Raw genomic sequence first — 26,867 nt, forward strand, 5'->3', positions numbered from 1 at the left:
TGCAGAGGAAAGCAGCAAGATTTGTAACAGGGGATTTCAGGAGAAAGAGTAGTGTATCAGAAATGTTAAAGGAACTTGGGTGGCAAACTTGAAGAGAAGGGAGAAAACTAGACGTATAGGATTATATATAGCCTATACTATATAGAAGCATGGGGAGATATCCAAGAGAGGCTTCAGTTGGAAAATAATTATATCGCCAGAACTGACCACAAATATAAAATTAGAAGGAATATTAGCAGAAGCGATTGGGGTAAATTTTCATTCATTGGGAAGGGTGTGAAGGAGTGGAACAGTTTACCAGGGATAGTGTTTGATCCTTTTCCAAAATCTGTACACGTATTCAAGAAGAGAATAAACAGCAACAGAGAAAATAAATGAAATGTTAGAGGGCATTCAACCAGTGCAGGTTATTGTAAATAAAAAATGTGTGTGAACAGCCAAAGTAGGGGACTGCCTGTAGGGGTGAAGTACAGTGGGGACTTCGAGGGCCCTGGGGCGGCTACGGTAGCTGTAAAGGCCCTTCAGGAACTCTGAAAAGTGGTGGCAAAAGGGGCTCTGGTTAAGACGCAGCAGGTCGTTATGCTACTTAGGTTCCAAAATGGGTAAAAAAGTAAATAAATGCAATGTAAATTTTAATCTTATACCAGTTGTATAGTATCATTTGAAATAATTCCACATACTGTATATCAGTTGACTATATTTGTAAGTAGTACAGGAGATATTATATGTAGAATTTTGTAAACAATATAAATTTATGAAGGATGAGCTGTGTGTTTAATAGAAAAAATTGTTAGCGTAAATTGTATACTATTGTATTTTGGGAAAATTTTCTTGTGTTGTTAATTTAATATTTAGTGCTCGACAATAATGTATTTTAGTGTACCATTTGCCACCGAGGTAGACATCTCATTTGCAAATAAAGAGATTTTGATTTGATTTGAATTATCCTTCACTTATTGCTCCTATCCTCATGTAAATAATGCAGATTGTAGTTTCATATGAATCACAAGCTAACAGAACGAAACTGCAAATTATCTTCAAGATTACAAAGCTGAAATTTTCAAAAATTATTTTTTTACATTAAATAGTAGAAAGACAAATAGTGCAAGTAAAGAACTGCAGAAAGTACAAACACACTGAGCTGATGAGGAATAACAGAAAAAGAAGTAGAAACAGAATAGATATAAAAGAATAGGAAGGGAGAATATGGTAATGAGAAAGGTTTAAAAAACACACTTTTCTTGGGTACTACCTGTGATCCACCACCAGAACTGTGTATATTTGAATTCATTAACTCTTCTTTGCTTTCTTTGCTACTACCTGAGAATCTTCTTCATCTGAATCGAGTATAGTCAGATCAACCACCTCCTTTTTCTTAGCCGATTCCTTTTCCTTTTCTTTCTCCTTTGGAGGATCATCTGAATCACCTATAACTTCTATGTCTTCTGCCTCAATCTTTGTAACTGATTCATCTATTACTGAAGTACACTCTTTACCGTCCTCTTTTTTAATCACTAAAGATGACCAAGAGCCATCCTGATGCAACTGAATTTCATTACTGTCAGGAGGAAGTTTACTTGATGCCAGAACATGTTGGAAATATCCATCTATCATAAGTTTATCATAGAGTGCTGGCTTATCACACACTGGGCACATCCATGTTGGTTTTTTCTCATTCATTTGGAGATACAGAGATGCATCGAAGCACTGAAGATGGTAGCAAGTAGATGCTCTACACGGTGTTGTCATACGCATCTTTCCCAGAGGACAGATCAGGGACACTCGTAAAGAAGTAGTAGCAATCTCACAATCAGCATCTTCCTGAAGTTTCTCCTTAATTAAACCCCTCGTGAAATCCGAATTGCGAACACCTCTAGATTTCAATCGCTGTAAGAGTTCTGCTGAAGTTAATTTACGCACAAGATAAACAGAAATAGTGTAACCACGTCCATATTCAGCATTCCATGAGACACAGATCTGATTGGTAACAGTAGGACTAAGTCGCACCATTGGAGTTATATGAACTGGACGAGGAGGACGTTTAGGTTCCACACCTGGCTTATTTGTCGGGATAGGGTTAGGCAAAGGGCACATCTTGCCATTAACTTTGACACACACACCCGGAGGGAAAAAGTCATCCTGTTCACATGATGTTTCTAAAAGGGAAAACCTCATCTGCACTTGATTCACATAGTCCATTTTGGCACCAGGTCTTATGTCTCTTGAAGACGCAATATCTGTAGCTTGCTGTGGGGTCAAATGAAAAACAAAATTTCCTTCTTGCAATCTTTGTGCACCTTGGGGAACCAAACTGGATGGCTTCAGTAGTTCTCCCAAAAGATCATAAAAGGGTAATTTCTTAAGTTTGACATCTGGATGAATGGGATAATTTGAAGCTGGAGGAGCTGGAGGTGATGCTTTTGGCTGGTACTGTGAATGTGGAAATGTACTAGGGAGGTACATGTTTCCAGCAGCACGAAGCGTAGGTAATTGCCTGTCAGATGTCTGATAGGTACCCGCTTGATAAACATTACTTCTTGGTGCTGTCTGTGCTTGTTGTTGCTGTTGCTGCTGCTGCTGCTGTTGTTGCTGTTGCTGGGACTGAATACTTGCCAACTCCTGGGAAGAGGAAGCTGCAGATGCCTGTTGCAAGGCCATCATGTTATTGGCATGTCCTTGCTGAATACTTTTATATAGTTCTTTAATTTTCATTTGGACGGGAGTGGAGCGTAGTCGTAACAATTCTACAGCCCGAGTCTGGAGTTCAGTCTTCCGACCAGACTTGTTCCGACCCGCAAAGCCTAACAGCATCTGCAGTTCAGATATTCTGAAACTTAAAACCATATTTTTCAAATCTTCTGTTTCAGACATTTTGAACTATGTTCCTGTATCTTCAGTTGACAGAAAGTAGTTGAGCTGTGATAGGATCAAATATCCACTGGCAAGATCACAAACGTTGCATCAACTAGCAACAAGTAATCCACAAGCATTGGGTACGTAATATCCCGACCTGAAATAAAATAAAAAAAGGTCTATAATATTATACAGTTACAGGTGTTGTAATTTAAATTTTTTTTTCAACTGTGATCATGTAAAGTCAAGGACACAGAGCAAGCAGTGATACGGCTATAAGTTCATGATTATGTAAAAAGGAAATAGTGATTTCTAGGAAGGAAGTTCTACACAAAGAAATAGTGCTGCGGATGAAATAACATGACTGCAGAGCCTACATCCAAGAAAAGAATTGGTATTACAAAGCAAACCAACAGCTCAGAGTTGGTAACTATGGAGTACAGACTTAAGCATTAAATGATAAGTTACAAAGAGAATAGAGATGTTAGGTAATGAAAACAGTTCACAGAAATGAGCACTACTTGAGCTCTTAAAAAATGTTAATACAAGAACATTAAGATAACTTTTAATCGTTATAAAACACTTCAATTCTAAATTACTGTGGAAGCCAGTAAGGATCAATTCAAACAGTACAGAAACCATACAAAATTATGCCTCACAAGTCACATTATTACAAGATAATTTGCAGTTTACATTCCAAACCTGAAAAATATACCTACAACATTGAAGAACTCTCAAGTCAATATATATAGCATTTTTAAGAATGTTTAGATCATTGCATTTTTTAAAAAATTTATGCATATATTACTTATTGTCAGACTGATAAAAGTTCACACATAACATCATAAAATATTATAAATGTTTCTTACATATGGTTAAATTTGCTAAATATCTTACACAACCAAGCAACCAGCAGTTGCTTGTGACCAAAAAAGGGTAAGGAAAGAGTGCGTCTTGTGTTTCCAAGATTATGTGCAGGAACACAATACAGACTCTGACAATTAGGAGAAAGTATTTCTTAAGCGAAAGGAATGAACTAATTTTTGCAACCGCCCCTATAGCCAGATATTCCCCACGTACATCACAGCCAAGAACAAATGGAAACGAGAAAGGATTACAAACAACAGTTTACTTCTGTTTCAGTACAGAATTATCCTCCAAGTAAACCTGTGCAAGAAAAATGCCAAAAGAACTATCACAAAATATATTTTTAATTCAGCTAGTGAATGAATTTGGAAATGACATATTTACAACAGATGCGTGCTTTATTTTGTAAACTGTGCAGTGTTAAAAAGTGTAGAAAGGAGGCTTTTTGTACAACAGCACATTAAACTACAAAAGTCATCTGAAAGCTGTAACGAGTGCAAAGAACAACACGCGTTTCCAGGTTCTTTGGGAACTGATCAAAGAAATTATGTCCATATTTATATAAACTTCCAAGAAAATTAGGTGATATTTATTTATGTAAAAACAAGACCTGTGCAGTGAATATAACATGGATATATTACTTGTAAAACTACTGTTACACAATTACCAGAATTCAGTAAAGTCAAATATTTAAAGTCTTGTTTACTTATTTTATAGTGTTTTTCCATAAATTTAAGGGCACTTTATTGATCATTTTCAGTGATTTTTTTTAGGTCATCACCATGCGCCCCTAGTTATTGAGTTTTGGATTTCATAAAAAATTATCTCTAATGGAAAATTTTAAGCTCTGGTTTTGAATGACAAGGATGAATTTTATGTTGAAATGAAATGGCGTATGGCTTTTAGTGCCGAGTGTTCGTGGACATGTTCGGCTCGTCAGGTGCAGGTCTTCTGACTTGACGCCTGTAGGCGACCTGCGCATTGTGATGAGGATGAAATGATGATGAAGACAACACATACACCCAGTCCCCGTGCCTGAGAAATTAACTAATGATAGTTAAAATTCCCGACCCTGCCAGGAATCTCACCCAGGACCCCTGTGGCCAAAGGTCAGCACGCTAATCATTTACCCATGGAGCCGGACAATTTTATGTAAATGTCATGTTAACATATAAAGCAAGAAAAAGAACTGGGTTTGCGGAAAATAGATAGGAGTCTGAAGCAGCCACTACTATGCAGGTTTCCATTTTCCCCCAATAAAATGCATGAATACCGAGATACTACAGAAGCTAACAGCAGATGTTCTCAAAGAATGGAAATTATTTCACCTTAATGTAGTGTACGTGGTCTCAGATTATTTATCAGTGAAGTAATAGGAAAATATCTGAACTATTAAGTGGCAGCATTCTAAATTCTTGTATCTCTAATCCAGCTGATCCTTCCAGGTCTTTCTTTCTTCCATTTGACAATGTGCATTTATAGTGAAATGCGTTTGAAATAATTGGTTACAACAAATCTAGCAAAATCTGTTATAGGTACAAAATGTTCAACAGACATTCACTTATTACAAGATATTGAATCATTCCATATATTAAATTATTCCAAGACTAATAAGGTCCACAACCTCGCTGTGTACTCATTTTTCGTTTCCATCTGTATCATTTGTTTTCATTTCTTTTCTTCTTAGGTTAACACAGTATTTAGATTCAATTATGCTTCATATTAACCCCTGTTTTCACTGTATTTTAATGCAGCAAGTTGTTTATTGCTCCATATGATGTAAATATTGTATATTGTGTTGTTTTTATTTCCGTCATGTCTCTCTTGTTTTTTCATTTGTTCCTTCATTATGTTTCTTGGCACATTTTTAGCTTGTATTATGTAAATTACTTCAACCCCCCCACCCCCCTTTCACTGAAGATGGCTCAAACGAGTCTAAACATGTTTGAATGTGATTACTCCATCTAATGATGGAATTATATGATGTATTGAACTAAGATACACTTAATTTCACTTTTGTAAAGACATTCACTTTCATTGCAAATACAAACAGTCCTGAAGGTAAGACATGACAGTTCACTACAGTTCAAACTAATTTTTCAGACTTGAGATGCCTCAATGTTATTGGCTTTATGCCCCACTAACTACTTTTACGGTTTTTGGAGATGCCATGGTGGCAGAAGTTAGTCCTGCAGGAATTCTTTTACGTGCCCGTAAATCTACTGACACGAGGCTGATATATTTCAACACCTTCAAATACCACTGGACTGAGCCACGATCAAACTGCCAAGTTGGGGTCAGAAGGCGAATGCAACTGACACCTATTTCATTCTGGAAAGAGAAAATTATTTAAGCTAAGGACAAATTTGAACATGAAAAGCCTTGTATCCCACCGCTATGGAGAGGTAGAGCGCTGCTTTAGAGTCTGATTTAAACAACAGTTCTCTGCATTAAAACACACGTGACAATTGCTATGGTAGACAGCTCATGTCTTCCAACTAAGCCAATCAAAGGAAATACTGGGCAGTAATCTAAACGAGTTAATATGGATAGCTTCCAGCAAGATGCAGTCCAATGGCATGTATACTAATATTACAAAAGAAAGGAGCATACGATTCTATCAAGAGGTACAATATAGTCAGAGAGAGAAGAGAGTGCGCTCATCAGCACAGGTTCCAAGAAGGACATTCCAGGAATAATTAATAAACAGGGGGAGTGTGTATGTGAGGATCTTCAAAAGGCAGAAGTATTCAGTCAGCAGTATGTAAAGATTGTTGGTTACAAGGATAATGTTGAGATAGAGGAGGAGACTAAGGCCAAAGTAGTAATAAAATTTACATATGATAACAATGACATTTACAGTAAGATACAAAAGTTGAAAACTAGAAAAGCGGCTGGAATTGATCAGATTTCTGGGGATATACTAAAGACAATGGGTTGGGATATAGTACCATATCTGAAGTACTTATTTGATTATTGTTTGGTCGGAGGAGCTACACCAGATGAATGGAGAGTTGCTATTGTAGTCCCTGTGTATAAAGGAAAGGGTGATAGACATAAAGCTGAAAATTACAGGCCAGTAAGTTTGACATGCATTGTATGTAAGCTTTGAGAAGGCATTCTTTCTGATTATATTAGACAGGTTTGTGAAATTAATAACTGGTTCGATAGAAGGCAGTTCAGTTTTAGGAAAGGTTATTCCACTGAAGCTCAACTTGTAGGATTCCAGCAGGATATAGCCGATATCTTGGATTCTGGAGGTCAAATGGACTGTATCGCGATTGACCTGTCTAAAGCATTTGATAGGGTGGCTCATGGGAGACTACTGGCAAAAATGAGTGCAATTGGACTGGACAAAAGAGTGACCGAATGGCTTGCTATATTTCTAGAAAATAGATCTCAGAGAATTACAGTAGGTGAAGCTTTATCTGACCAAGGCCAACTAGATATACAGGCCATAAGGCTCCCCCTCCACTTCGAGCGCTACGTCACACGAGCCGCCAGCCGCTTCACTTCTCGCCAGTGACTTGTAGGCTGATCTGAACCTCGTAGCAGTGAGGCTATCGATGGTGTTGAATGATTTAAACGCGTGTGAACATTGTGAATTAAGGCCACGTCGTATTGTACACCTGGTTGTAGAATCAACTACAGTTCAAAACAGCCTAATATTTCAGTGTTTAAATTTCCTACTGGCTTGTTTCGGAAACAAAAGTGGATCATAGCCATCCATCGAACAGAATTCATCCCTTCAGCAAGCTCAGTTGTGTGCATAAAACACTTCGACGAAGTTTCGTAATTAGGGACGATTCTGTTAAAAGACCTGATGAGTCTCTTTTAACTGTAAAACCTAACCATTTAAAACTCTCAAACGATGCTATTCTCAAGTTTGAAAATGTGCCAGCCTATCTGTCTAAAAATCTTCCAACACCGAGCAAAAATCCTATTCAAAGACAAGAAGAAATCGAAAAACGGGAAGAGGAAGGAAAGAAAGAAAGCTGAGGAAGAATATGACAGGATCAAGGACTTTGATGACGTTCAGGGTAATTTCAGTATTAAACGCAAATTAGATTTGGACAAAGTTTCCGTCAACTTTGATGATGATGATGATGAAGATGATGATGCTTGTTGTTTTAAGGGGCTTAACACTGAAGGTCATCGGCCCCTCTGTCAACTTAACAGCCAAAGTCTGTATTTTCAAAATGTATATGACTGAGGAAAATATTCCGAAATTTGGTACTTCCTTAACATTAAACGAGTCTCTTGATTTTAAATCCATTAAACATGATATTTTCATGAGTGATAACCCTGATATACGTGCATTAGGTGACGGGGGCAAGATATTAAAATGGTCAAATTAGAAAAGTATTTGCAACTTCCTGTTTAGACCTGCTTTTAACTCAAAAGTGACTGTCCACGACAAAATAGAATCTGTACACAAAATAATCGATGAAATTGAAAGTGAAGTTGATGAGTGTATCATTACTGATAAATTATAATTTTGTAAGGAACAGTTAAATATAGCCTTTGCAAAGAAAGTATTTTACTCCTGTATTCTAATAACATGGTTCACTTCAATATTTTTCGCATTTCCTGGGGCGTAAAAGAAGATAAGACAGTCAACGTTTCTTACAATGCCTCACCCGGTTATTCACAGTCTTTTACTGCAGAACTAGGCACGGGGAATTCGGGTATTGATGATTCACATTGGAATTACTCGAAAAAGAAACTAAAATTGTTAAATATTTTGTAACTTGTTGGATGGAGTCTACATAAAACGTGAGCTGAACTATAAAGGACGAAAGGTTTTATGTTTGTTTTTGCTAGTGGCTTTACGTCGCACCGACACAGATAGGTCTTATGGCGACGATGGGATAGGAGAGGCCTAACAGCTGGAAGGAAGCGACCGTGGCCTTAATTAAGGTACAGCCCCAGCATTTGCCTGGTGTGAAAATGGGAAACTACAGAAAACCATCTTCAGGGCTGCCGACAGTGGGATTCGAACCCACTATCTCCCGATGCACGTTCACAGCCGCATGCCCTTAACCGCACGGCCAGATCGCCCGCTAGGAGGAAAGGTAGAGGGAGTTGCTTTTAGTAGTAAAAGTGGAGAAAATAACACTACATTAGCTACAACTGCACAAACTTTTATATTGTCATCCAGTTAAAAAATAAAAATAAAGACGTTGTTGATTTGTTTCCATGTAAGAACCTAACGTGACATTCCTTAGAAGAACTAACTTTGCAAGTCTTTAAAGTATTAACAGATAGGCCTATAGCTTATAAGGTAGCATGCATAATTTCAAATAATAACAGTGTTAGTAGGAAAATGTTTGAAAACCTGTGCAAAAGCAATTTACAAACCACTTTTCAAAATCCATTTGACGAAACACACATACAAAAAGTTGTCTGAAACTGGTCATTTATTTAAAATCTTAATAAATAACTGGCTTAATCAAGCTGACAACTTATCCTGACTTAGACAACTCTGAGTCAGACAAAAAATGTGTATCTGAGACTATCTAGTGCGGCCTTGGCTTGCTCCTGCCCTGGACCACAAGGTCTTGTACTAGACACTTTTAGAGCTACAAAATGTAAACCTGTATACTAATGTTTTTACATGAGGATTCTCAGAGAAAAATTCTGATTTCGCTTGTCAACAATGTTCTGGAAAACGAAAACATGTTTAAACATGCAGTGATTAAATAAATAGTTTTAAATATTTCGTTGACAAATGTATATAAATCTTTTGTAATATATTATTGAATAACAATACAAAAGTTACCGTAGACAAACTCATGGCTGAGAAGAAAAAATCCTCAGGAAAAAAAAAATGTATAAACTGAAACCTTCGGAATTGTTAGGTAAGTTTTAAATTGCAGCTTAATTTCTAAGAAAGGTTTCAGACTATTGTTGTGAATTGCCATCATGCATTTTCCTAGTAAGATTAAAACTTTTTGTATACGTATTATGCGTTCTGATCTTTTACAAGATACCATGTTGAGTTACAAGTGACAGATGTCAGCATAATTTTACGTAACGAAATATACATATACTGCCCTGCCAGTTTTCTCCCCGCATAAAACTCGTGTAGTATACAAGCCTATGTAAAGCCACAATTGAAGGAGTGTTCAATTTTATCGTTAAGGTTGAATAAATGAACAATATCGTGGTGAAAGTGAGAGCGGGCCCTACACTGCCATGCTGAACGCCAGCCACTCGCGTGACGTCACAGTCCGAGCCTTGTGGCCTGTCTATCTAGTGCGGCCTTGATCTGACCCTGTAATAATTAAGAGGGGAATTCCTCAAGGCAGTATTATCGGACCTTTATTTTTTCTTATAAATATAAATGATATATGTAAAGGAGTGGAATCGGAGGTAAGGCTTTTTGCGGATGATGTTATTCTCTAAAGAGTGATAAATAAGTTACAAGATTGTGAGCAACTGCAACGTGACGTTGAAAATGTTGTGAGATGGACAGCAGGCAATGGTATGATGTTAAAAGGGGTTAAAAGTCAGGTTGTGAGTTTCACAAATAGGAAAAGTCCTCTCAGTTTTAATTACTGCGTTGATGGGGTGAAAGTTCCTTTTGAGGATCATTGTAAGTATCTAGGTGTTAATATAAGGAAAGATCTTCATTGGGGTAATCACATAAATGGGATTGTAAATAAAGGGTACCGATCTCTGCACATGGTTATGAGGGTGTTTAGGTGTTGTAGTAAGGATGTAAAGGAGAGGGCATATAAGTCTCTGGTAAGACCCCAACTAGAGTATGGTTCCAGTGTATGTGACCCTCACCAGGATTACCTGATTCAAGAACTGGAAAAAATCCAAAGAAAAGCAGCTCGATTTGTTCTGAGTGATTTCCGACAAAAGAGTAGCGTTACAAAAATGTGGCAATGTTTGGGTTGGGAAGAATTGAGAGAAAGAAGAAGAGCTGCTCGACTAAGTGGTATGTTCCGAGCTGTCAGCGGAGAGATGGCGTGGAATGATATTAGTAGACGAATAAGTTTGAATGGCGTTTATAAAAGTAGGAATGAAGGAATGAAGATAAAGTTGGAATTCAAGAGGACAAACTGGGGCAAATATTCATTTATAGGAAGGGGAGTTAGGGATTGGAATAACTTACCAAGGGAGACGTTCAATAAATTTCCAATTTCTTTGAAATCATTTAGGAAAAGGCTAGGAAAGCAAGAGATAGGGAATCTGCCACCTGGGTGACTGCCCTAAATGCAGATCAGTATTCATTCATTCATTCAGTAATGCCTCCCTTCGACTTTGCCTTTTCGAGCTGGGATTTAACTTAGAAAAGTTTTCAAACCAATCAGTGCAACAAAATTCTTGGTTTGTTCATTCCTAATATCATCCGAACCGAGACACTTTGTTACTTAGAGCTTCTGGATGGTGTTTCTGACTTACACAGGGATGAAAAGTATGTAGTTCATGAAACTGCAATAAGCTGTAACCCTCAATTTAAGTAAAATTAACAGTTTACTATCGTGAGGGTTATGTTAAAACTTTCAGCAAAATTACCATATCCCTTCAAGAAATTATTTTAATTGATTTTCATGGAAAACACAACGTTGTATCCCCAGCAGTGACATTACACAGTGACAAAATGTTATAACCCACTTGAGGGTTAGGACATACTGTTTCATGGACGAATATAGTTTATTTTAAACAACATATAGGTACTAATACTTAATGCATTCTTTAGTAATCCCTTCTTATTTCTTAAGCATCATTTCAATTATTTTCTACAAATATTTTTTAAGAATCTCATATTTGGGTTGTTCCGTACTGACTTAAAGAGAAATACGTAGGCCTAATTAGTCCTTTAATGTCATTTTACTTAAAATGTTCCTTTAGGACACATTCATTGTATTGACCAAAGTGGACTAATTACATAATATCCACAGCTTGTTTCCAGACATGCGACCGGATCAGGAATCTAATACTTTTTAACCTTAATCTTGGAGTTCCTGGAGGAAAGTAATTTAATATGTGAAGTTAAGAAGAAGACACCCTAACCTTAAGCAGTCAGCAGGTCCCTACGACTAGTGCCATTTTAGTTTTTATATTAGTCAAAGATATTGTAGTTGGTCCTTGATGTAGAGTTACTAAGGAAGGCGTGAAAGCCAAGAATAACGGCTGAGAGAATCCATCGTGTTGACCACACGACACCTCGTTATCTGCAGACCTTCGGGCTGTGCAGTGGTCACTTGGTAGGCCATGGCCCTTTGGGGCTGTTGCGCCATGTGATATGTTTGGTCTTTTAAGGAAGGGATGATTAGCGTAATGGCTTAGGGCCGAAATTTAAATCCCGGTCAATTTGGAATTTTCACTTGAAAAGTCATGTGGTGCAAGTTGGAATTATCACTTGAAAAACCATATGGGATCAGGAAGAAAACCTGGCTTTAACAAACCTTGGCCAAAGCCAAAATGAGACTGGGTGGCTCCAGTGACCTCAGAAATATCTGGGATAGGCTGAAAGAAGTTATCTGATACAGCTACCGACCAAGTACTGAATGGAGAACACAGCGACACTCATGCCAGTGTTGAAAGCACTGTTGATGCAGTCAGACATTCTTGTGGTCGGCACTGTATTGTTCTCAAAATATTTTATTAATTTTCCATACAAGGGAAAATAATATTTTGCAAACTTCTAATATTAACTGGTTCTCATCTTCTTCTGCATACAGGCTTTAGACCTCCAATGGCATAAAAAAATGGTGAGCTGCACTACAATGTAAAGCATAACCATTAACTGTCCTCATTATGTACACAATATTTATTTATCAAGTTGGTCATCATAATTCTTATTTACACATTAGCAGACAATTTCAGCAAATTCTATTTACAAACTTCCTTATCAGAAGTCTCTGCTGATGTGTCAGACCTGAATCCATATTAATTATAAAAGCTTCTACCAAAATAATACCGGTATTATCTGGGAATCCATCTCTATCCTAAATATGACATTCGATATTCTGTGTGTGCTGAACACATTTTTCCACAATACAGGAATTATACGTAGGAAAGCTTCACCAGGTATATCCTTCATCATTCCCACGACACTCTGCGCTATGCTACAGCACGTGTCTACCTAAACTACAGTATGCAGTTTAATGGGCATCCAATTTCCAATACAATTCAAAGAAGTATTGTGTCCTTATACACCATATCAACGAGTAAAGAAAACATGAAATATTATAAATATTATATTGTAAAAACAAAAGATTGTGTTATGTTGTTTTATTCTTTGATCTGACCACTGATGAAGGGAATGGTTGAATTCCTGAAACATGTTTGATTGAATAAATAATTTTCTTCATTAATAAGTATATTGACAAGGCTGATTCAAATATAACTATTTCAAATATTTCTGTACTACATTGTCCTTGTCTTCTCGCATGCAGCTGCCAAATATCAATAAATATTAAATAGGTACAGTAGAGTCTTGATTATCCGACCTAAACGGGACCTGGAGTATGTCAGATCACCGAAAATGTCGGATAATGCAGTGAAAATGAACTGAAACAAACAGGAAGGTACTCTAGTACTAAAACAATCAGATGTTTTACGGTACTCTATTTATTGCATTATCAATTCAATTGTACAGTACATGCAGTATTGAACGAAAGCATTCCAAATGTCTTACGAAAAGAAACTTTTCGACAATGTCTGCTTGCCTGCTGATCCGCGTTTTCTTGCTGCGAGATCCCGCCATCGGCGAAAAATCAGCACCTTTGTTGCGCTTGCTTCTGGTTGTTGCTCAATGTAGGTTAATGCCATTTCCCATGCACTTAATCCTTCACTGTGAGTCATTGTTTTATTCCTCTTGTTCTGCAATGCCTAGTTCTTCATCATCATCCTCATTTCTATTAGCATTCACAAAATCAATAATATCAGGGTCAGTTAGTTCAAACAGCTGATCTTGTGCACACCACTTACATCTTCAGTAGTAGCATCCTCACAGCCAGGAACGCAATTCAGTAGGGGCACAATATTTTCCATGTCTTCTTGTACCACCTCCTCTCGATGTTCAACCTCACTCAACAATATGTTCCAAAACTTTGCTAATGTCGTCGTTTCAACTTCTTCCCAAGACTGCGCTATCCCATATGCCACATCTTTCATGTCGATTAGTTTTAAATTTTCTATCATGTCGTTGCCATTGTCCATTTCCTCTATCAGGGATGAAAGAGGTTTCCGCCGATATTTCCTCTTCAATGTTTCCAGCACACCTTGGTCCATTGGCTGGCATAATGACGTCACGTTAGGAGGAGGAACATGACTTTGATGTCACCTCTTCTAAGTTGCTCTTCATTTGGGTGTGATGGAGCGTTGTCTAGTAGAAAAAGCGCTTTTCTAGGGAGATTGTTCGAAGCTAGAAATTTTTCTACATCTGGAACAAACTGTGTACAAAACCAGTCTTTAAAGATGTCAGCAGACATCGCCTTTTCTTGCAGAATGGGACCAGATATTGGCAAGGCCCTTTTCCCGGTGTTGAGCGAACCAAAGAAATAGCGCTTCACTTATTCGTACTCACATTTTTTCATTGTATTTTCTAATTTTCAGTGCATCACTTGCTGCTCTGGTAGAGCACCACTTTTCAATTTCTTCCTTTTTTTTTTTCCAGTCTCCCACTATAACATGTCCAACACCATAATCTGAAGCCACTTTTTGAAGAGTTTCCCCTTTGTCCAGTCTCTTTAATGCATTCAACTTGTCTTCCATAGAAACCATCACTTTCTTCCGTTTACTCGTCATACTCACAAAGGATATGAAAACTATAACATCCGCACCCAACCAATACTACAATGAACAATGACTCAAGACTCGCTGCACCTGTCCTTGAGAGAAAAACCGGTCCTACCACCAGCGGTCAGGCCAGTGCTTGTCCCACGGTCACACCCTCCACACCGGGTGTCCCTGAATTTAGTCTCCACCAAATGTTCAAATTAGGTCTACCAGTGTCAGGTCACACGGAATGTCGGATAAGCGAAGGTCGATGAGCGGGACTCTACTGTATTTAAATATATATGATTAATAATATATCACAGTAAAATACAAAAGCTGCTTCTGATGAGGCCATTTTTAAGCCTGTAAGACAGTTTGAAGGGACGATAAAAATTAAAGTAAGGAATACTTGCATATAATTTATTTTTATAATTCCAGTATAATTGGTCCATTACTGGAAATTATACATTTTTCCAACTAACTCTTTATTACCAGCATCTCGGCCCAGTGTGCCAACCCGGGCTTATCAACTGGCCACCAGCAAACCCACCAAGATGCATGGTTAGTGCATGTAGTGGAGGCCACTGCACAGGCTACTTGGAGTCACAGGCAGTGTCAATGCACTCTTTTACAAGTAGTTTATGGTAAACTGGTTTAGCAGCCTGGAGAACCTCATAAGGGAGGGAATGTTCGTGCCTATACTGCTTTCGAGTGGCCACAGCTTCTTTAGTACAAGATTACAACCATTTACACAGAGTTTCTCTCATCGGTTGACCAGCAGGCACACCCAGCTTATCAGCCTCCCGTTGACTCATCACTTCCCATTACACAGCACAGCGACAGCACGGGAATGCCCGCACTTCGCAGTTCAGGTCCGTGCTTAGAACGTCTATTATGTGTTGATCTGTCGCTCCAACGGTTCTCGAGTTGAGAAGTGTTACTTCAGGGTATAATTCTCATAATTCCTCCACGTGTGTACAAGGTAGAGGAAGGGGTATTTATGTACGATAATTGTGCGAAAACAGAGTCTTGCAGGGAAGTCGTTAGGCGATTTGTAACACAATTTCCAGGTGTACGCCCTCCACATAGACCGAGTGAAAATTCTTAAACAAATTGAGAGGAACAGGTTCTTTACTCAATAAGAAGTGAAGCGTTAAAAAACATGTACTTAACAAGGAAAAAGTAAATGAAATTGCAGAAAGATTAGAACATACGCTTACAAAATCCCTAAAACTACTTGGACAAGAAGCTGGGGTTTCAAAGAGCTCAGCATGGTATGCTAAAAATGTTAAAATTGAAACCATACAGTACAAGGTAACTGTAGTACACGAACCCTCACATGCTGGATGAACTGAAAGAACATATCTGGAGAGAAACAGCCTCAATTACGGAAACAAACTTATGCATGTGAATCAGAGTTTCCTAAGACAAGGCCAGAAATGTGTGGATGCAGGAGGGGAACATTTCCAACATCTCCTGTTATAAGGTACGAGATTTATTTCTTAATTTTATTTGTTATCTCATGTCATACATGGATAAAGTGAGTGAAGTACTGTCCTTGTTGCTATGACGCGGAGCGGGGAGTGGTGAGTCAACGGAAGGCAGACAAGCTGGGCGCACCTACCAACCAACCGATGAGAGAAACTCACTGTAGTTCCAAATGTTAAATGAGAGGTGAGAGGGGTGGCACCATATTTAAAAAAAACTCATTCAAATACACTTCTGACGTGCCAATCCATGCACACATATTTTTGGATTAATGAAAAGCCAGTCTATTCAAGGATGTAAAACACCAAAATGTATTTTTTTGAATTTTCACATCCAGGTTCCCACAAGCATTATTGATGCTTGTTGTTTTAAGGGGGCTAACATCGAAGGTCATCGGCCCCTAACAAGCATTATTTTCACAGTCTTTCTTCATTACTATGATAGGTGGGCTGTCCTGTGAAGTCTCAGAAAGAAAAATCTGAGACTTGAAAATCATAATAAACCGAGTACAAGCCATGCCCGGGATGATATAGAAAAGTGTATAATTAAAAAAAAATATATATATATATATATATATATTTATTTATATTGCTATGTGTTTTACACTACACTGACACAGGCAGGTTTTTTGGTTAAGATGGGATAGGAAAGGGCTAGAACTGGAAAGGAAGCGCTTGTGGCCTTAATCAAGGTACAGCCTGGTGTGAAACTGGGAAAGCTCAGAGAAACATCTTCAGGGATGCCGACACTGGGGATCGAACCCCTATTTCCCAAATCAAACCTGATAGCTATGAGACCCAAACCACACAGTAAACTTGCTTGGTAGACGAATAAGGTAACATGAAAATGATAGCGAAAAACTTGTAACTTGAATATATAATGAATAAAACAGTGTATTTTATCAATCTAATTTAATTCTAGAATGACCCAGTAAGTACACACACATATACAGTGTGTTACAAAAGTCCCATTACCCCCCACCTAACTGTGTACTATATGCCTTTTCTTGTTGCAGGTGATATCAGTTCGGGTGAATAAAGGCCAATGAATCCAATTACACTCTGGAGCAATGAACTGTCGTGAGTACCTGGGTTTATGAATGACTTCAAGCTGGGAAAACTTTGAGAGCCAAACAAAGTTACTATGCAAGCAATAAGAGGAAGCAAACGTCCAACTAACGACATTACAGTGACGCATGCACAAGAACGTACACCTAAACCTGATCAGACCCTTGTTTGGAAATGAGATGAGTGATCAAGACCCGGAGAACCGACGTGACACCTATCGCAGTTACTGGAGGTGTTCGACACAACTCGAAAACGTGGACGACTGGCGACTGTTCCAGTGATGCTGCAACTTTCGCACGTGTGTGTGCTCTTGTTGGTCCGGCGGTCTGTCCTTCATGGAATCTATTCCAAACAGTTTCTTCCCCTAACTCAATATTGTTGGTTTCAGTGGTGCAACTGTATTAAATCTAATGTTGAAATCATTTTGGATCTCTCAAAGTTTTCCCAGTGTGAGGTCGTTCATGGACCCAGGTAATCATGACAATTCGTTCTTCCACGGTGTAATTAGATTCATCAGTCATTTACATGAACCAATATCACCTGCAAGAATAAAAAGCATATAGTACACAGTTTGAAAAAAAAATTACCCACACAATTATATTTAATCATGGATAACTATACTCCACTAATTGCTGGGATAACTGAGACAGGCGATAATCCTAATGGACAGCTCACCTTACTTTCACTTGCAAGTCCAGTTATCCCACACAGCAACTCCAGGTGGACAGATATACACACAGTGGTACAGGTCACCACAACACGATTCTTCCTTGGCACAACTCCAGAGAAAGTCCAACACATACATGTTTAGATTTAGATGATGATGATGATGATGATGATTGTTTAAAGGGGCCTAACATCTAGGTCATCGGCCCCTAATGGTACGAAATGAGACGAGAAGAAATGACAAATTAAGACCCCAAAATATCCACTGACCACAATTCAAAACGTGAGGATGAAGAATGAATGGATGGATATGAATTTAAAACGATCAGCGGAACTGACCCACAGTGCTTCACATGCACAGAAGCTGGCGTAGAACAATAGTATTACTGACCAAGGGACTGCTTCTATACCACAATACTGATTCTATGATGCTTGTAGTCGAAAGGGGTCCAGAAACCAAGTCAGTGGCCCCTCACAATGGTACTTATCGCTAGGATAGAACCATGGTATTTGTCATGTTGCGGTACTAATGAAGAGTAGCGTAGACTCGCGGTATTCCACACATTATAGTACTATTCACAGGTAATGAAATTCGCACATGTATTACAGACCTACGCTGTTTCGCACATTGCGGCGCCATTTAAAGGCAACACAAACCTATGGTGTTCATCACATAAGGGTACTAGCCACAGGCACTCGTACTATCCCATGGTGTTTCTCATATAGTGGATACTAATCATAGACAAGCCAGAACCATGGATTCCCTCTTCCCATGGTGTCGCTCATATAGTGCTACTAATCACAGGTACTGTAAAAGCTGTTGCACTCTCATTTGCTACTAATCACAAACCTATTTGGTACCCAACATAGTGGTACTACGCGCAAGTAAAAGCGACCCATGGTGTTTCCTGCGTGGTGGTACTAATCACAAGTAGTTTCATTGTTCTAATTTGATAATCCCTTGGTTGCTCCTTTTAGTCGCCTCTTACGACAGGCAGGGGATACCGTGGCTGAATTCTTCGTCTGCGTCTGCACCCCACAGGGGGTCATCCATGTTTAACACAGTGAACTACTTGCCACCGAAAACTAAACAGCGGTCACACAACAGCAACGATAAAAATTCAGCTATCATTACATATCGTTTCTAATACAGCAAATTCCTGATTATCCGGTTTGCGGGTTATCCGTGCACCCCCGAGGTTTATTGTATTTTTATTTTCTTTCCTTCATTTTTGTCACAGCATTTTGAATACGTATGAACTGCACGCTTGAAATTCGAGCACAACCTGCTTTTTTCAAGACCCAAACACTAAACAATGAACTGTATAACATTGTTTAGTGATAGCAGTCATGGCTACAAAGTGAAAGATAGTGCTTTTAACTTTAAAACAAAAGCTTAAATTAATTAAATTTTTGGAGAAAAGATAATCGGTAAAAAAATTAGCGAATGATTATGGGACTGGTGTTCAGACAGTTAAGATATGTTCAAAAAAGCAAACAGAACATCTTAGAATTAATGTTTTATACCTCAAGATTTTTACGTAAGTAATGTTTAAATTGGCCTACTTTACTGATAAAAGTGGTTATGGAATGTGTCAACTGGTTGACATTATTGCATTTTCAAACAGTTTTGTATGTTCTGGATTTCGTTGTGCATTAAAATGCACAAAATCGTATTATTCATATTTTTGGTTATCCCTGCAAATTTGTCCAGTGATTATCCTGGATAATTGAGAGTTTGCTGTATTCTAAAGAAGTAAAAATTAAAGAAATCTTACTTGGAATGCATGTCAGGGGAGAGATGGGTTCACAGCGATGTATGGGAACCCACCATCCCGCCCCCAGAAGTTAATTTACTTTTATAACCTAATGAAGAGCATTACACGCCATTTTCATTGCTGAAGTAGCAACTTGCATTCCTATTGCCCAACAGAAATTGCCATGCAACATCATTGCTGTGAATGATTTTACTCGGATTACATTACCAACCCCAGCAGATTAAAAGCGCAAGTAAATGAAACACATGAAGGAAGCAATGTAGATTATATAACAGCAATAATGTTATATGAAACTTACCTTAATACAGAGGCTGGTACCAATCGTCTTTTCCACAGGAAGCTAGAGGCCTAAGGCCGCTTTGCGGCTTCTAACCTGGGGGCTCATGCCTCCAGACCCCCTTTGCTTCTCTCCGTATCACTGGTTCTTCTAGACCCTACCCCAACCTACCCAGACCAATGGTCCTGTCCAGGCCCTACCCTAACCAGTCCAGACCAACCTTCTTTTCCACAGGAAGCTAGAGGCCTATTGCCACTTCTTTAGGAATGATTCTGGATTGTTTAATTAATTCCACAGAATATTGCTGCATACTAAAGCCTTACAAAGATTGGATGAAAATATATTAATTGGAGGCTTCATTGTTACATGTGTAAGAAGTAATTGTAGTGTGGTGTTCTTCTTTCCCTCCTTTGCCTACTATGTCCAGTCGTTTTTGCACGTTGTTCATGTTGAACTTTCTTTTCACATTTCACTTCCTTCAAGCATACTTGACAATAGACAACACGACCATCAGTTGAATAATCATTATTACTTTGACACCCACTGATTTAATAAATAATTTCTGCTATTCTTCTCTTTAGGCATTTTGAGTAAAGGATATGCAGACTAAGAATAAAGTAACATATTAACTGAAGAAACTCCTCACAAAACTAACTCTGGGCTACTGGCTGCCAAGATGGTGAAAGGAATGTCCCATCCCTTTCTTAAAATAGCTGGGCAGCGTGCTTGAGTAAAATACTGTTATCTGTTACTCAGAAAGTTATTTACAAAGGATGTCCAACACAGGCAAAACCAGTTTTGTTCGAGATGTCGAAAATTATACTTAATTTCAAATGTATATACTGAAAAATGCTTTTTTGTTTAGAATATGCAATAAATCCAATAAACTCACGAAATATGCATTTCCATGTGCATTTTCAAAAGGTCCGGTCCCTACTTTAACACTCCCACTGCTTGATATCACACACAAGGAACAATACTGACACTGTATTCATTTCTTGACGTGCATAGAAACACAGCTGAGCGTATTTCACGTCTACATCTCGTGTACTAACTTAACTAGTGGGGGATACAAAGACTTTGTTTGGCAATCACCACAAAGTGTTAACTGCGGCTGACTCGCTAACCACCACAAACTTTCTAGTACTCCCATCATCAGGATATAAACAGGAGGCTAGACACAGTAAGTCAGTGATGAGAATAGTAGTTGGTCTGGGACAGCAGTAGTGTTGATTGTCGTTAGTGTTCCACTGGAATTGGAATGGGAGATGTTGTTGATGTTGAGTGAATAGATGGACTGGGACGGCAGTAGTGCTGGCTGTCATCAGTGCTGCGCCAGAGTCCGAGTTTCATAGAACAGAGTACTGTATGTGTACTAAGAGGACTGCAGACTGTCGTTGAGTGAAACAGCTGGTGTGAGTAGAATCTGAGCAGTGTTAACCATCATCGTGAATGCGGAATATTGTAGTACTGGCTAGCACTGTTCAGTTGTTGCTGTATCAGTACTTTGGCTCTTGTTATCACTTGCTACCACGTACGCGTGGAACGACTGTCGTTTGTTTGTCTCTTACGGCCTTCTTGCAGAGGACGCATATGAGTGGTGCATAAGGCTGCCATCCTGCGTACTTAGGAACTATGGGGACAAGCAAAAGTGTCTGGGGAAGTAAGCCCCCAGGTTAGAAGCTGCAAAGCAGCTTTAGGCCTCTAGCTTTCTGTAGAAAAGACCATTGGTCTGGACAGGTATGGGTAAGGCCTCAACACCATTAGTACGGACTGGTTTGGGTAGGAGCTGGACATGACCATTGGTCGGGACTGGTTAGGGTAAAGGCTGGACAAGACCATTGGTCGGAATTGGTTAGGGTAGAGGCTGGACAAGACCATTGGTCGGAACTGGTTAGGGTAGAGGCTGGACAAGACCATTGGTCGGAACTGGTTAGGGTAGAGGCTGGACAAGACCATTGGTCGGGACTGGTTAGGGTAAGGCCTGAACAAGACCATTGGTCGGGACTGGTTAGGGTGGGGGCTGAACAAGACCATTGGCCGGGACTGGTTAGGGTAAGGGCTGGACAAGATCAGTGATATGGAGACAAGCATAATTACTCGAGCTTGACTGCATTAGTTACCCATGGGCAAGAGAATATTGTTTTCAAGTTTCAAAACCTTCTAATGGATTTTACGTGGCAATATACAGAGGTGAAGAGCTATCGCATGTAGTCATTCCATATTACATGAGACCATGCAGCACTTCACACCATGATCGCCAATATCAGGGGCATGAGACATACGTTTGAGAAAAATTATGTAATATGTTTACAAGTACCAACGATGATGATGACAACAACAGTTCCTATGTACAGTCTTGTGAATTGTCAAGTATTTTACTCGATGCAGAGGTGTGGGAATTGAACCGCAGAACGCCAAACATGCCAAAAGCCAATAAGATCGAGGTTTAGAATTTAAAACCACCTCAGATGTCACCAACCTCAGCTGGGATTGAACCTGATTTCATTGGAATTGAATTTCTCTCTCTTTTTTTTTTAATTTTTTTTTTTTTTTTTTGCAACTGGTTTAACATCGCACTAACACTTGTATTTTGTGCCACACATACATAGTGAATTATCCAGTTTTTATGTGGCATATGCTGAAGTTATATGTCCGAAGTTTTAGTTTATACACCTGAATGCCATTTAAGAGTTTGGAGGTTGGAAGCACCTGTTTGAGGGCAAAGGTGATAGTCATCACCGTGCTGTCCTCATTCTTTGTCAGTTCCTTTATTACTGTTTGAGAAACTTTTAGCACTATATGCACCTCTTTATTCCTTTCCAATTTGTTTATTTCCTCCACATTAATGTCTTTATTACTCTACAGCTTAATTTTTTTTAAAGGACATATTTGTATGTATGTTCAGTCTTCAGCCCTAAGGCTGGTTGGATCCTCAACAGCTTTGCCATCAGCTGTCATAGATGGCCTAGGCATCACTGAAGAGGCGTACTAGGGAAATGAGGAGTGAGGTAGTTTCCCGTTGCTTTCCTCACTGAGCCAGACGTTGCTATTACACATCAGTCTGCCAAGCCCACTGAAATGCATGCACCGACTGACCCTATGAGCAACATTTTCATACCATTCATAGCAACCACAGAAATTGCATGTGTCACTGGCATGTGGTTCAAATACAATACTGTATGTATTGAAAGCATCGCAGTAATGTTTGTAGACTGGTTCACTTACAAGGTATTCTTCTTGCAACCATGTAGAGATCATAAAGAGAGTTTATGTTGAGACCAACGGGTAAATACTTTCCGTGAGGACGCTTGGCCCTGCTGTAATGGCTTGTAACTGTTGGATAGAGACCTTATGTGCTCATGAGCTCTCAATTTTTGGCATGGGAAAATTTTCCTGACAGAGGAATATTTTTCCTCCTTCGTCAGTCTTAACACTGCCAGTTGCTGTAGTTTTCAGACATTACGGATGCGTTTCTCTGAAATTCCGCAAAATGCAATGAGACAAACTTAAAAGGAATTGGAAACTATGATAATAATGATATACTTGATCCTCTTCAAAGTTCTGCTAGGCCTTCCCCTTATGCTAGTTCTCTAAACATCTACACTCTCAAGGAGTTTGAAGAGGTAAGCATTTTGTAAATCATAGTTTCCAATGGCCCAAAAATCATTAAAAATGGAGGTTGCATTATTAAGACCAACCTTTTCAAAGCAGCAGCAAGAGCACGGAAGCCACAAAAAAATTTAAGGAAAGGGAGATGTACTCTTGAACTTCATTACAGCATTATTTTGTCAACTTTCTTCCAAGCACGTTCAATCAAGCGTCTTTTATGAGAATAACCACCTTCCTCGTCTTCTCCTACTGCAGCGGCATTTACCATGACACGTGCGGCAGATATATGGTAAATAACACACAAAACTACAAAGAGAACACCAGCGGCAGAATGAATACTGTGTACACACAAGTTACTACGCCAACCGGTAGAGTAGGATTACAAGTGAGGTGGGTGCAACGGAGTGGGAGAAGTGGGTTTGGAGTAGGGGCAGTAAGGTCTGTCGGATTAACCCTTCTGGTTTGTGCATTTGTCGTTCAAACTGAAACACCCCCTGATTTTCCCTGTCCATTTTCCATATTACATCAGGGTGACCTCAACTAAATTCATCTACAACAATGTTCACTGTTACACAGAGACAAACACTTATAAAAATCCTCACCAGTGGAGTTTGCTCTTCTGGTTGGGAATGCCTCATTTGTACAAAAAAGAGGGACTATCCCATCATTGAGGGATGAGTGAAATTTAATATTTTATAGAGATATAATAAAATAAAAGGATCCTGTATTAAAAACTGCTTGATAGGTTCCTCACTACTTTATTTATGAAGTCCCCAAACTTTTAAATGGTCCTAATACCGTCTAATATCACTCTCTAGGTTAACTTCCCAGCTGACTCAAGATTGACAGGATTTGCCAAACTTAAGACAGGTATTTGCATCAGGAATAGGGTGCAAGTCTCAGGGACATAAAGAGGCTTAATATTTACTCCATCACTCTTTTGATCTTGACATTTCAAATCTGTCCTACAACCAGGGTTGCCAGACATGGTGTTATACAGTGTTCCACGTAGGGTATAAAATGGGTAAATAATCCTTGTTTCTACTGTTTCAGTGAATCCTCTCATGCATGAGGTCATCACGCATTTTTATACATTATTATTTTTAATATTAGTGGTACATTTTTCGTATCACCTATTCAAATTCAGTCAATCTAACATAACATATGGCAAAACAGCCCTACATCTGAAGGTACTCCTCCCACCCTATCAACATCCACGCGTACCAACCATTGCTTATTTTCCATCAGACCTCCCCATCCAGTTACCACAGGGTTCAGAAGTATCTCTGGTGTCAACATCAAAGGCATTAAGTACAGACCTACGGTCTTGCAAGTACACCTACGCTTTGCAATATATACCCATGGCCAGTAGGCAGTAATGATCGATCTTTGAATGTTAAAAACTTAGAACTGAATTCGCTAAAAATCATTTATATATTCCATTTTGGTAAACCACATCATGTGAAGTGTTTTTCATTACCAAAGGCGAAAGAAAAATAATTCATGCATGAGATGGTTAAAAAAAAGAGATTTATTTTTAAAGATTTGACAAGAATCTATATTTTCATGATTTCATATTTTTAAAATGTTAAGTAGTTTGTTGATAGCTTGAGGTTTTATAATGGTTTAATATGTTTCGTATCATAATGGTTGGGAGATTCTCTAAGGTTTGACAGTGTTGAGCGTCACGGCACACCTTTAATCAGATAATGTTCTCAGCATTCTCAAAGAAAAGTGGAGGCAATAAGTTACTGCTTATCAAATGTATAACTATGAGGTTCTTCAGTTCGACGAAAACTAAACTAAGTCGAGATAATTTTTTTTCAATAACTGAAAGAAAACACTAAATAACAGATAATAGCTAAAAAGGATACCATTAATTAAAAATCTTAACCTGAATTACAGACTGACGAACCACACAGAGATTAAGTCAAAACTGAAGAGAAATTCCTTCCACAGAAAGGTTATCAAATGCACATTTTCATTGCACAGTTCTTCACTTCTTGCATACTTATTCATCAAAAGTGATCTGACTGGAAGAATTCTATGCTGTGAATCAGTGAGTGAGTTTATGTTTCATCAGCTTGCGAATCCCTGAAGATTTCTTAACAGTGTTCTCTCAAAGCAGAGTGGACGGAAAAACAGAAGCCACTAATTTTGTTCTCTTACATTCTGACATAATTTTTGCCATTTTAAATGTCCAAGAAGAGAAAAGCAATTTACTAGAATATGAAGAGGAAAGTAACAGAAGCTCTAGACTGGTTAAGAAATATGGAATCTGAAATTTACATAATGATTGTATTGATAAGATTTTCATCTTTTCTTCCTAATCATTTGAAGTATCGTCGTATTACATGTATCTCGAAGTATTTTACAATGTGAGATATCAACCTCCATGTGTGTATCACGTGCACAATAAGTAACGTGAAAAACAAAAAAATATCCTGAAAGTACCCTACACGTGACCCCTAGGTGGTGCTAAGGGAGCAACAGCAAACAGGCGACCAGACGTAAAGTTTTACCTCCTGGTCTAGATACAGCACAGAATTATGATGAACACGAATTTTCCAAAGGCCCTTCTAAGGGCCAAACAACCACTAGGAACCTGGGACCTGTCCTTGTATGTCAACTAAACATTGAATGTATTAGTCGTGCTAAAAGTGAAGCTTTGTCTAAACTGCTACTTTCTCATGAAGTAGACCTGGCAGTCATACAGGAAACACATTGCACTGATGAGCAGCAGCTGCAAGCTAGGGGGAAAATTCCGGGTTACGATAATCTGGGAGAAAGCTGTCATCATGCCTACGGTAATGCTACATACGTGCGAAACACTGTAGATAATGCCATTCTTCTATCTACTAGCACCGAGGAGGACATCTCTACTCCGTTGTCATCAGAATAGGTGACACGGAGGTCTCAAACATCTACAAACCTCCGAATTCTAAGTGGCCCAACCATGTTGTAGACATTAAAGTTAAAAACTTTTTATTACCACCTATTCAATACAAAAATAATGCACTCAATTATTTATAAAATAATCATGAGGTACATTGGTTAATAGGACATGTTTCATTCGTCTTTGCGAACATCAGCTATAAATATACAAAGCTTAAGGTCAGGGTCCTGAGTTCACTAAAATGGTTAAAAATGTCGCTATGTTAAAAGAATGGTAAAGCTGTGATAAAAGTGGTTGTATAGTACTAAAATTAGACTATAACACATACAGATTAGCATCAAAAACTTTTCATAAAGTACAATGAATATTAACAATGAGTAAAAGCAATCATAAAGATTGTTAAAATAGAAAAGATGTAATAGTAGACATTAAAAAGAACTTTGATGTTTGAAGCGTGGATTAATTGTAGAGTTGTTGGGAATAAACTTGAAGTTTGAAATCTGAAAAGAAAGAAAAAACGGAGAGTGAAGTAATGTTTTACGAAAATAAAAAGGGGATTTTCAAGTTCATGCTTTCAATATTATCCACGCGTCACATATGGACGTATTTTAGTGCCTACAATA

The 26,867-nt window shown here is 38.5% G+C and overlaps 2 protein-coding genes across 2 annotated transcripts in view; both read right to left on the reverse strand.

The window, feature by feature from the left end:
• The window catches only part of Strump (WASH complex subunit strump), a 410,953-nt gene that overhangs the window by 320,411 nt on the left and 63,675 nt on the right, over positions 1-26,867 (reverse strand). The window lies entirely within an intron of this gene.
• LOC136871914 (E3 SUMO-protein ligase PIAS2) overlaps positions 1-26,867 on the reverse strand; it is a 121,640-nt gene that overhangs the window by 31,074 nt on the left and 63,699 nt on the right. Inside the window, exon 2 of the mRNA XM_067145636.2 lies at positions 1,253-3,010. Coding sequence (XP_067001737.1) covers positions 1,291-2,871 — 1,581 coding nt within the window. The 5' untranslated portion in view covers positions 2,872-3,010 and the 3' untranslated portion in view covers positions 1,253-1,290. The remainder of the gene's footprint in view (positions 1-1,252; positions 3,011-26,867) is intronic.

Source organism: Anabrus simplex, chromosome 4, assembly GCF_040414725.1.
Source record: "Anabrus simplex isolate iqAnaSimp1 chromosome 4, ASM4041472v1, whole genome shotgun sequence".
Lineage (NCBI taxonomy): Eukaryota > Metazoa > Arthropoda > Insecta > Orthoptera > Tettigoniidae > Anabrus > Anabrus simplex.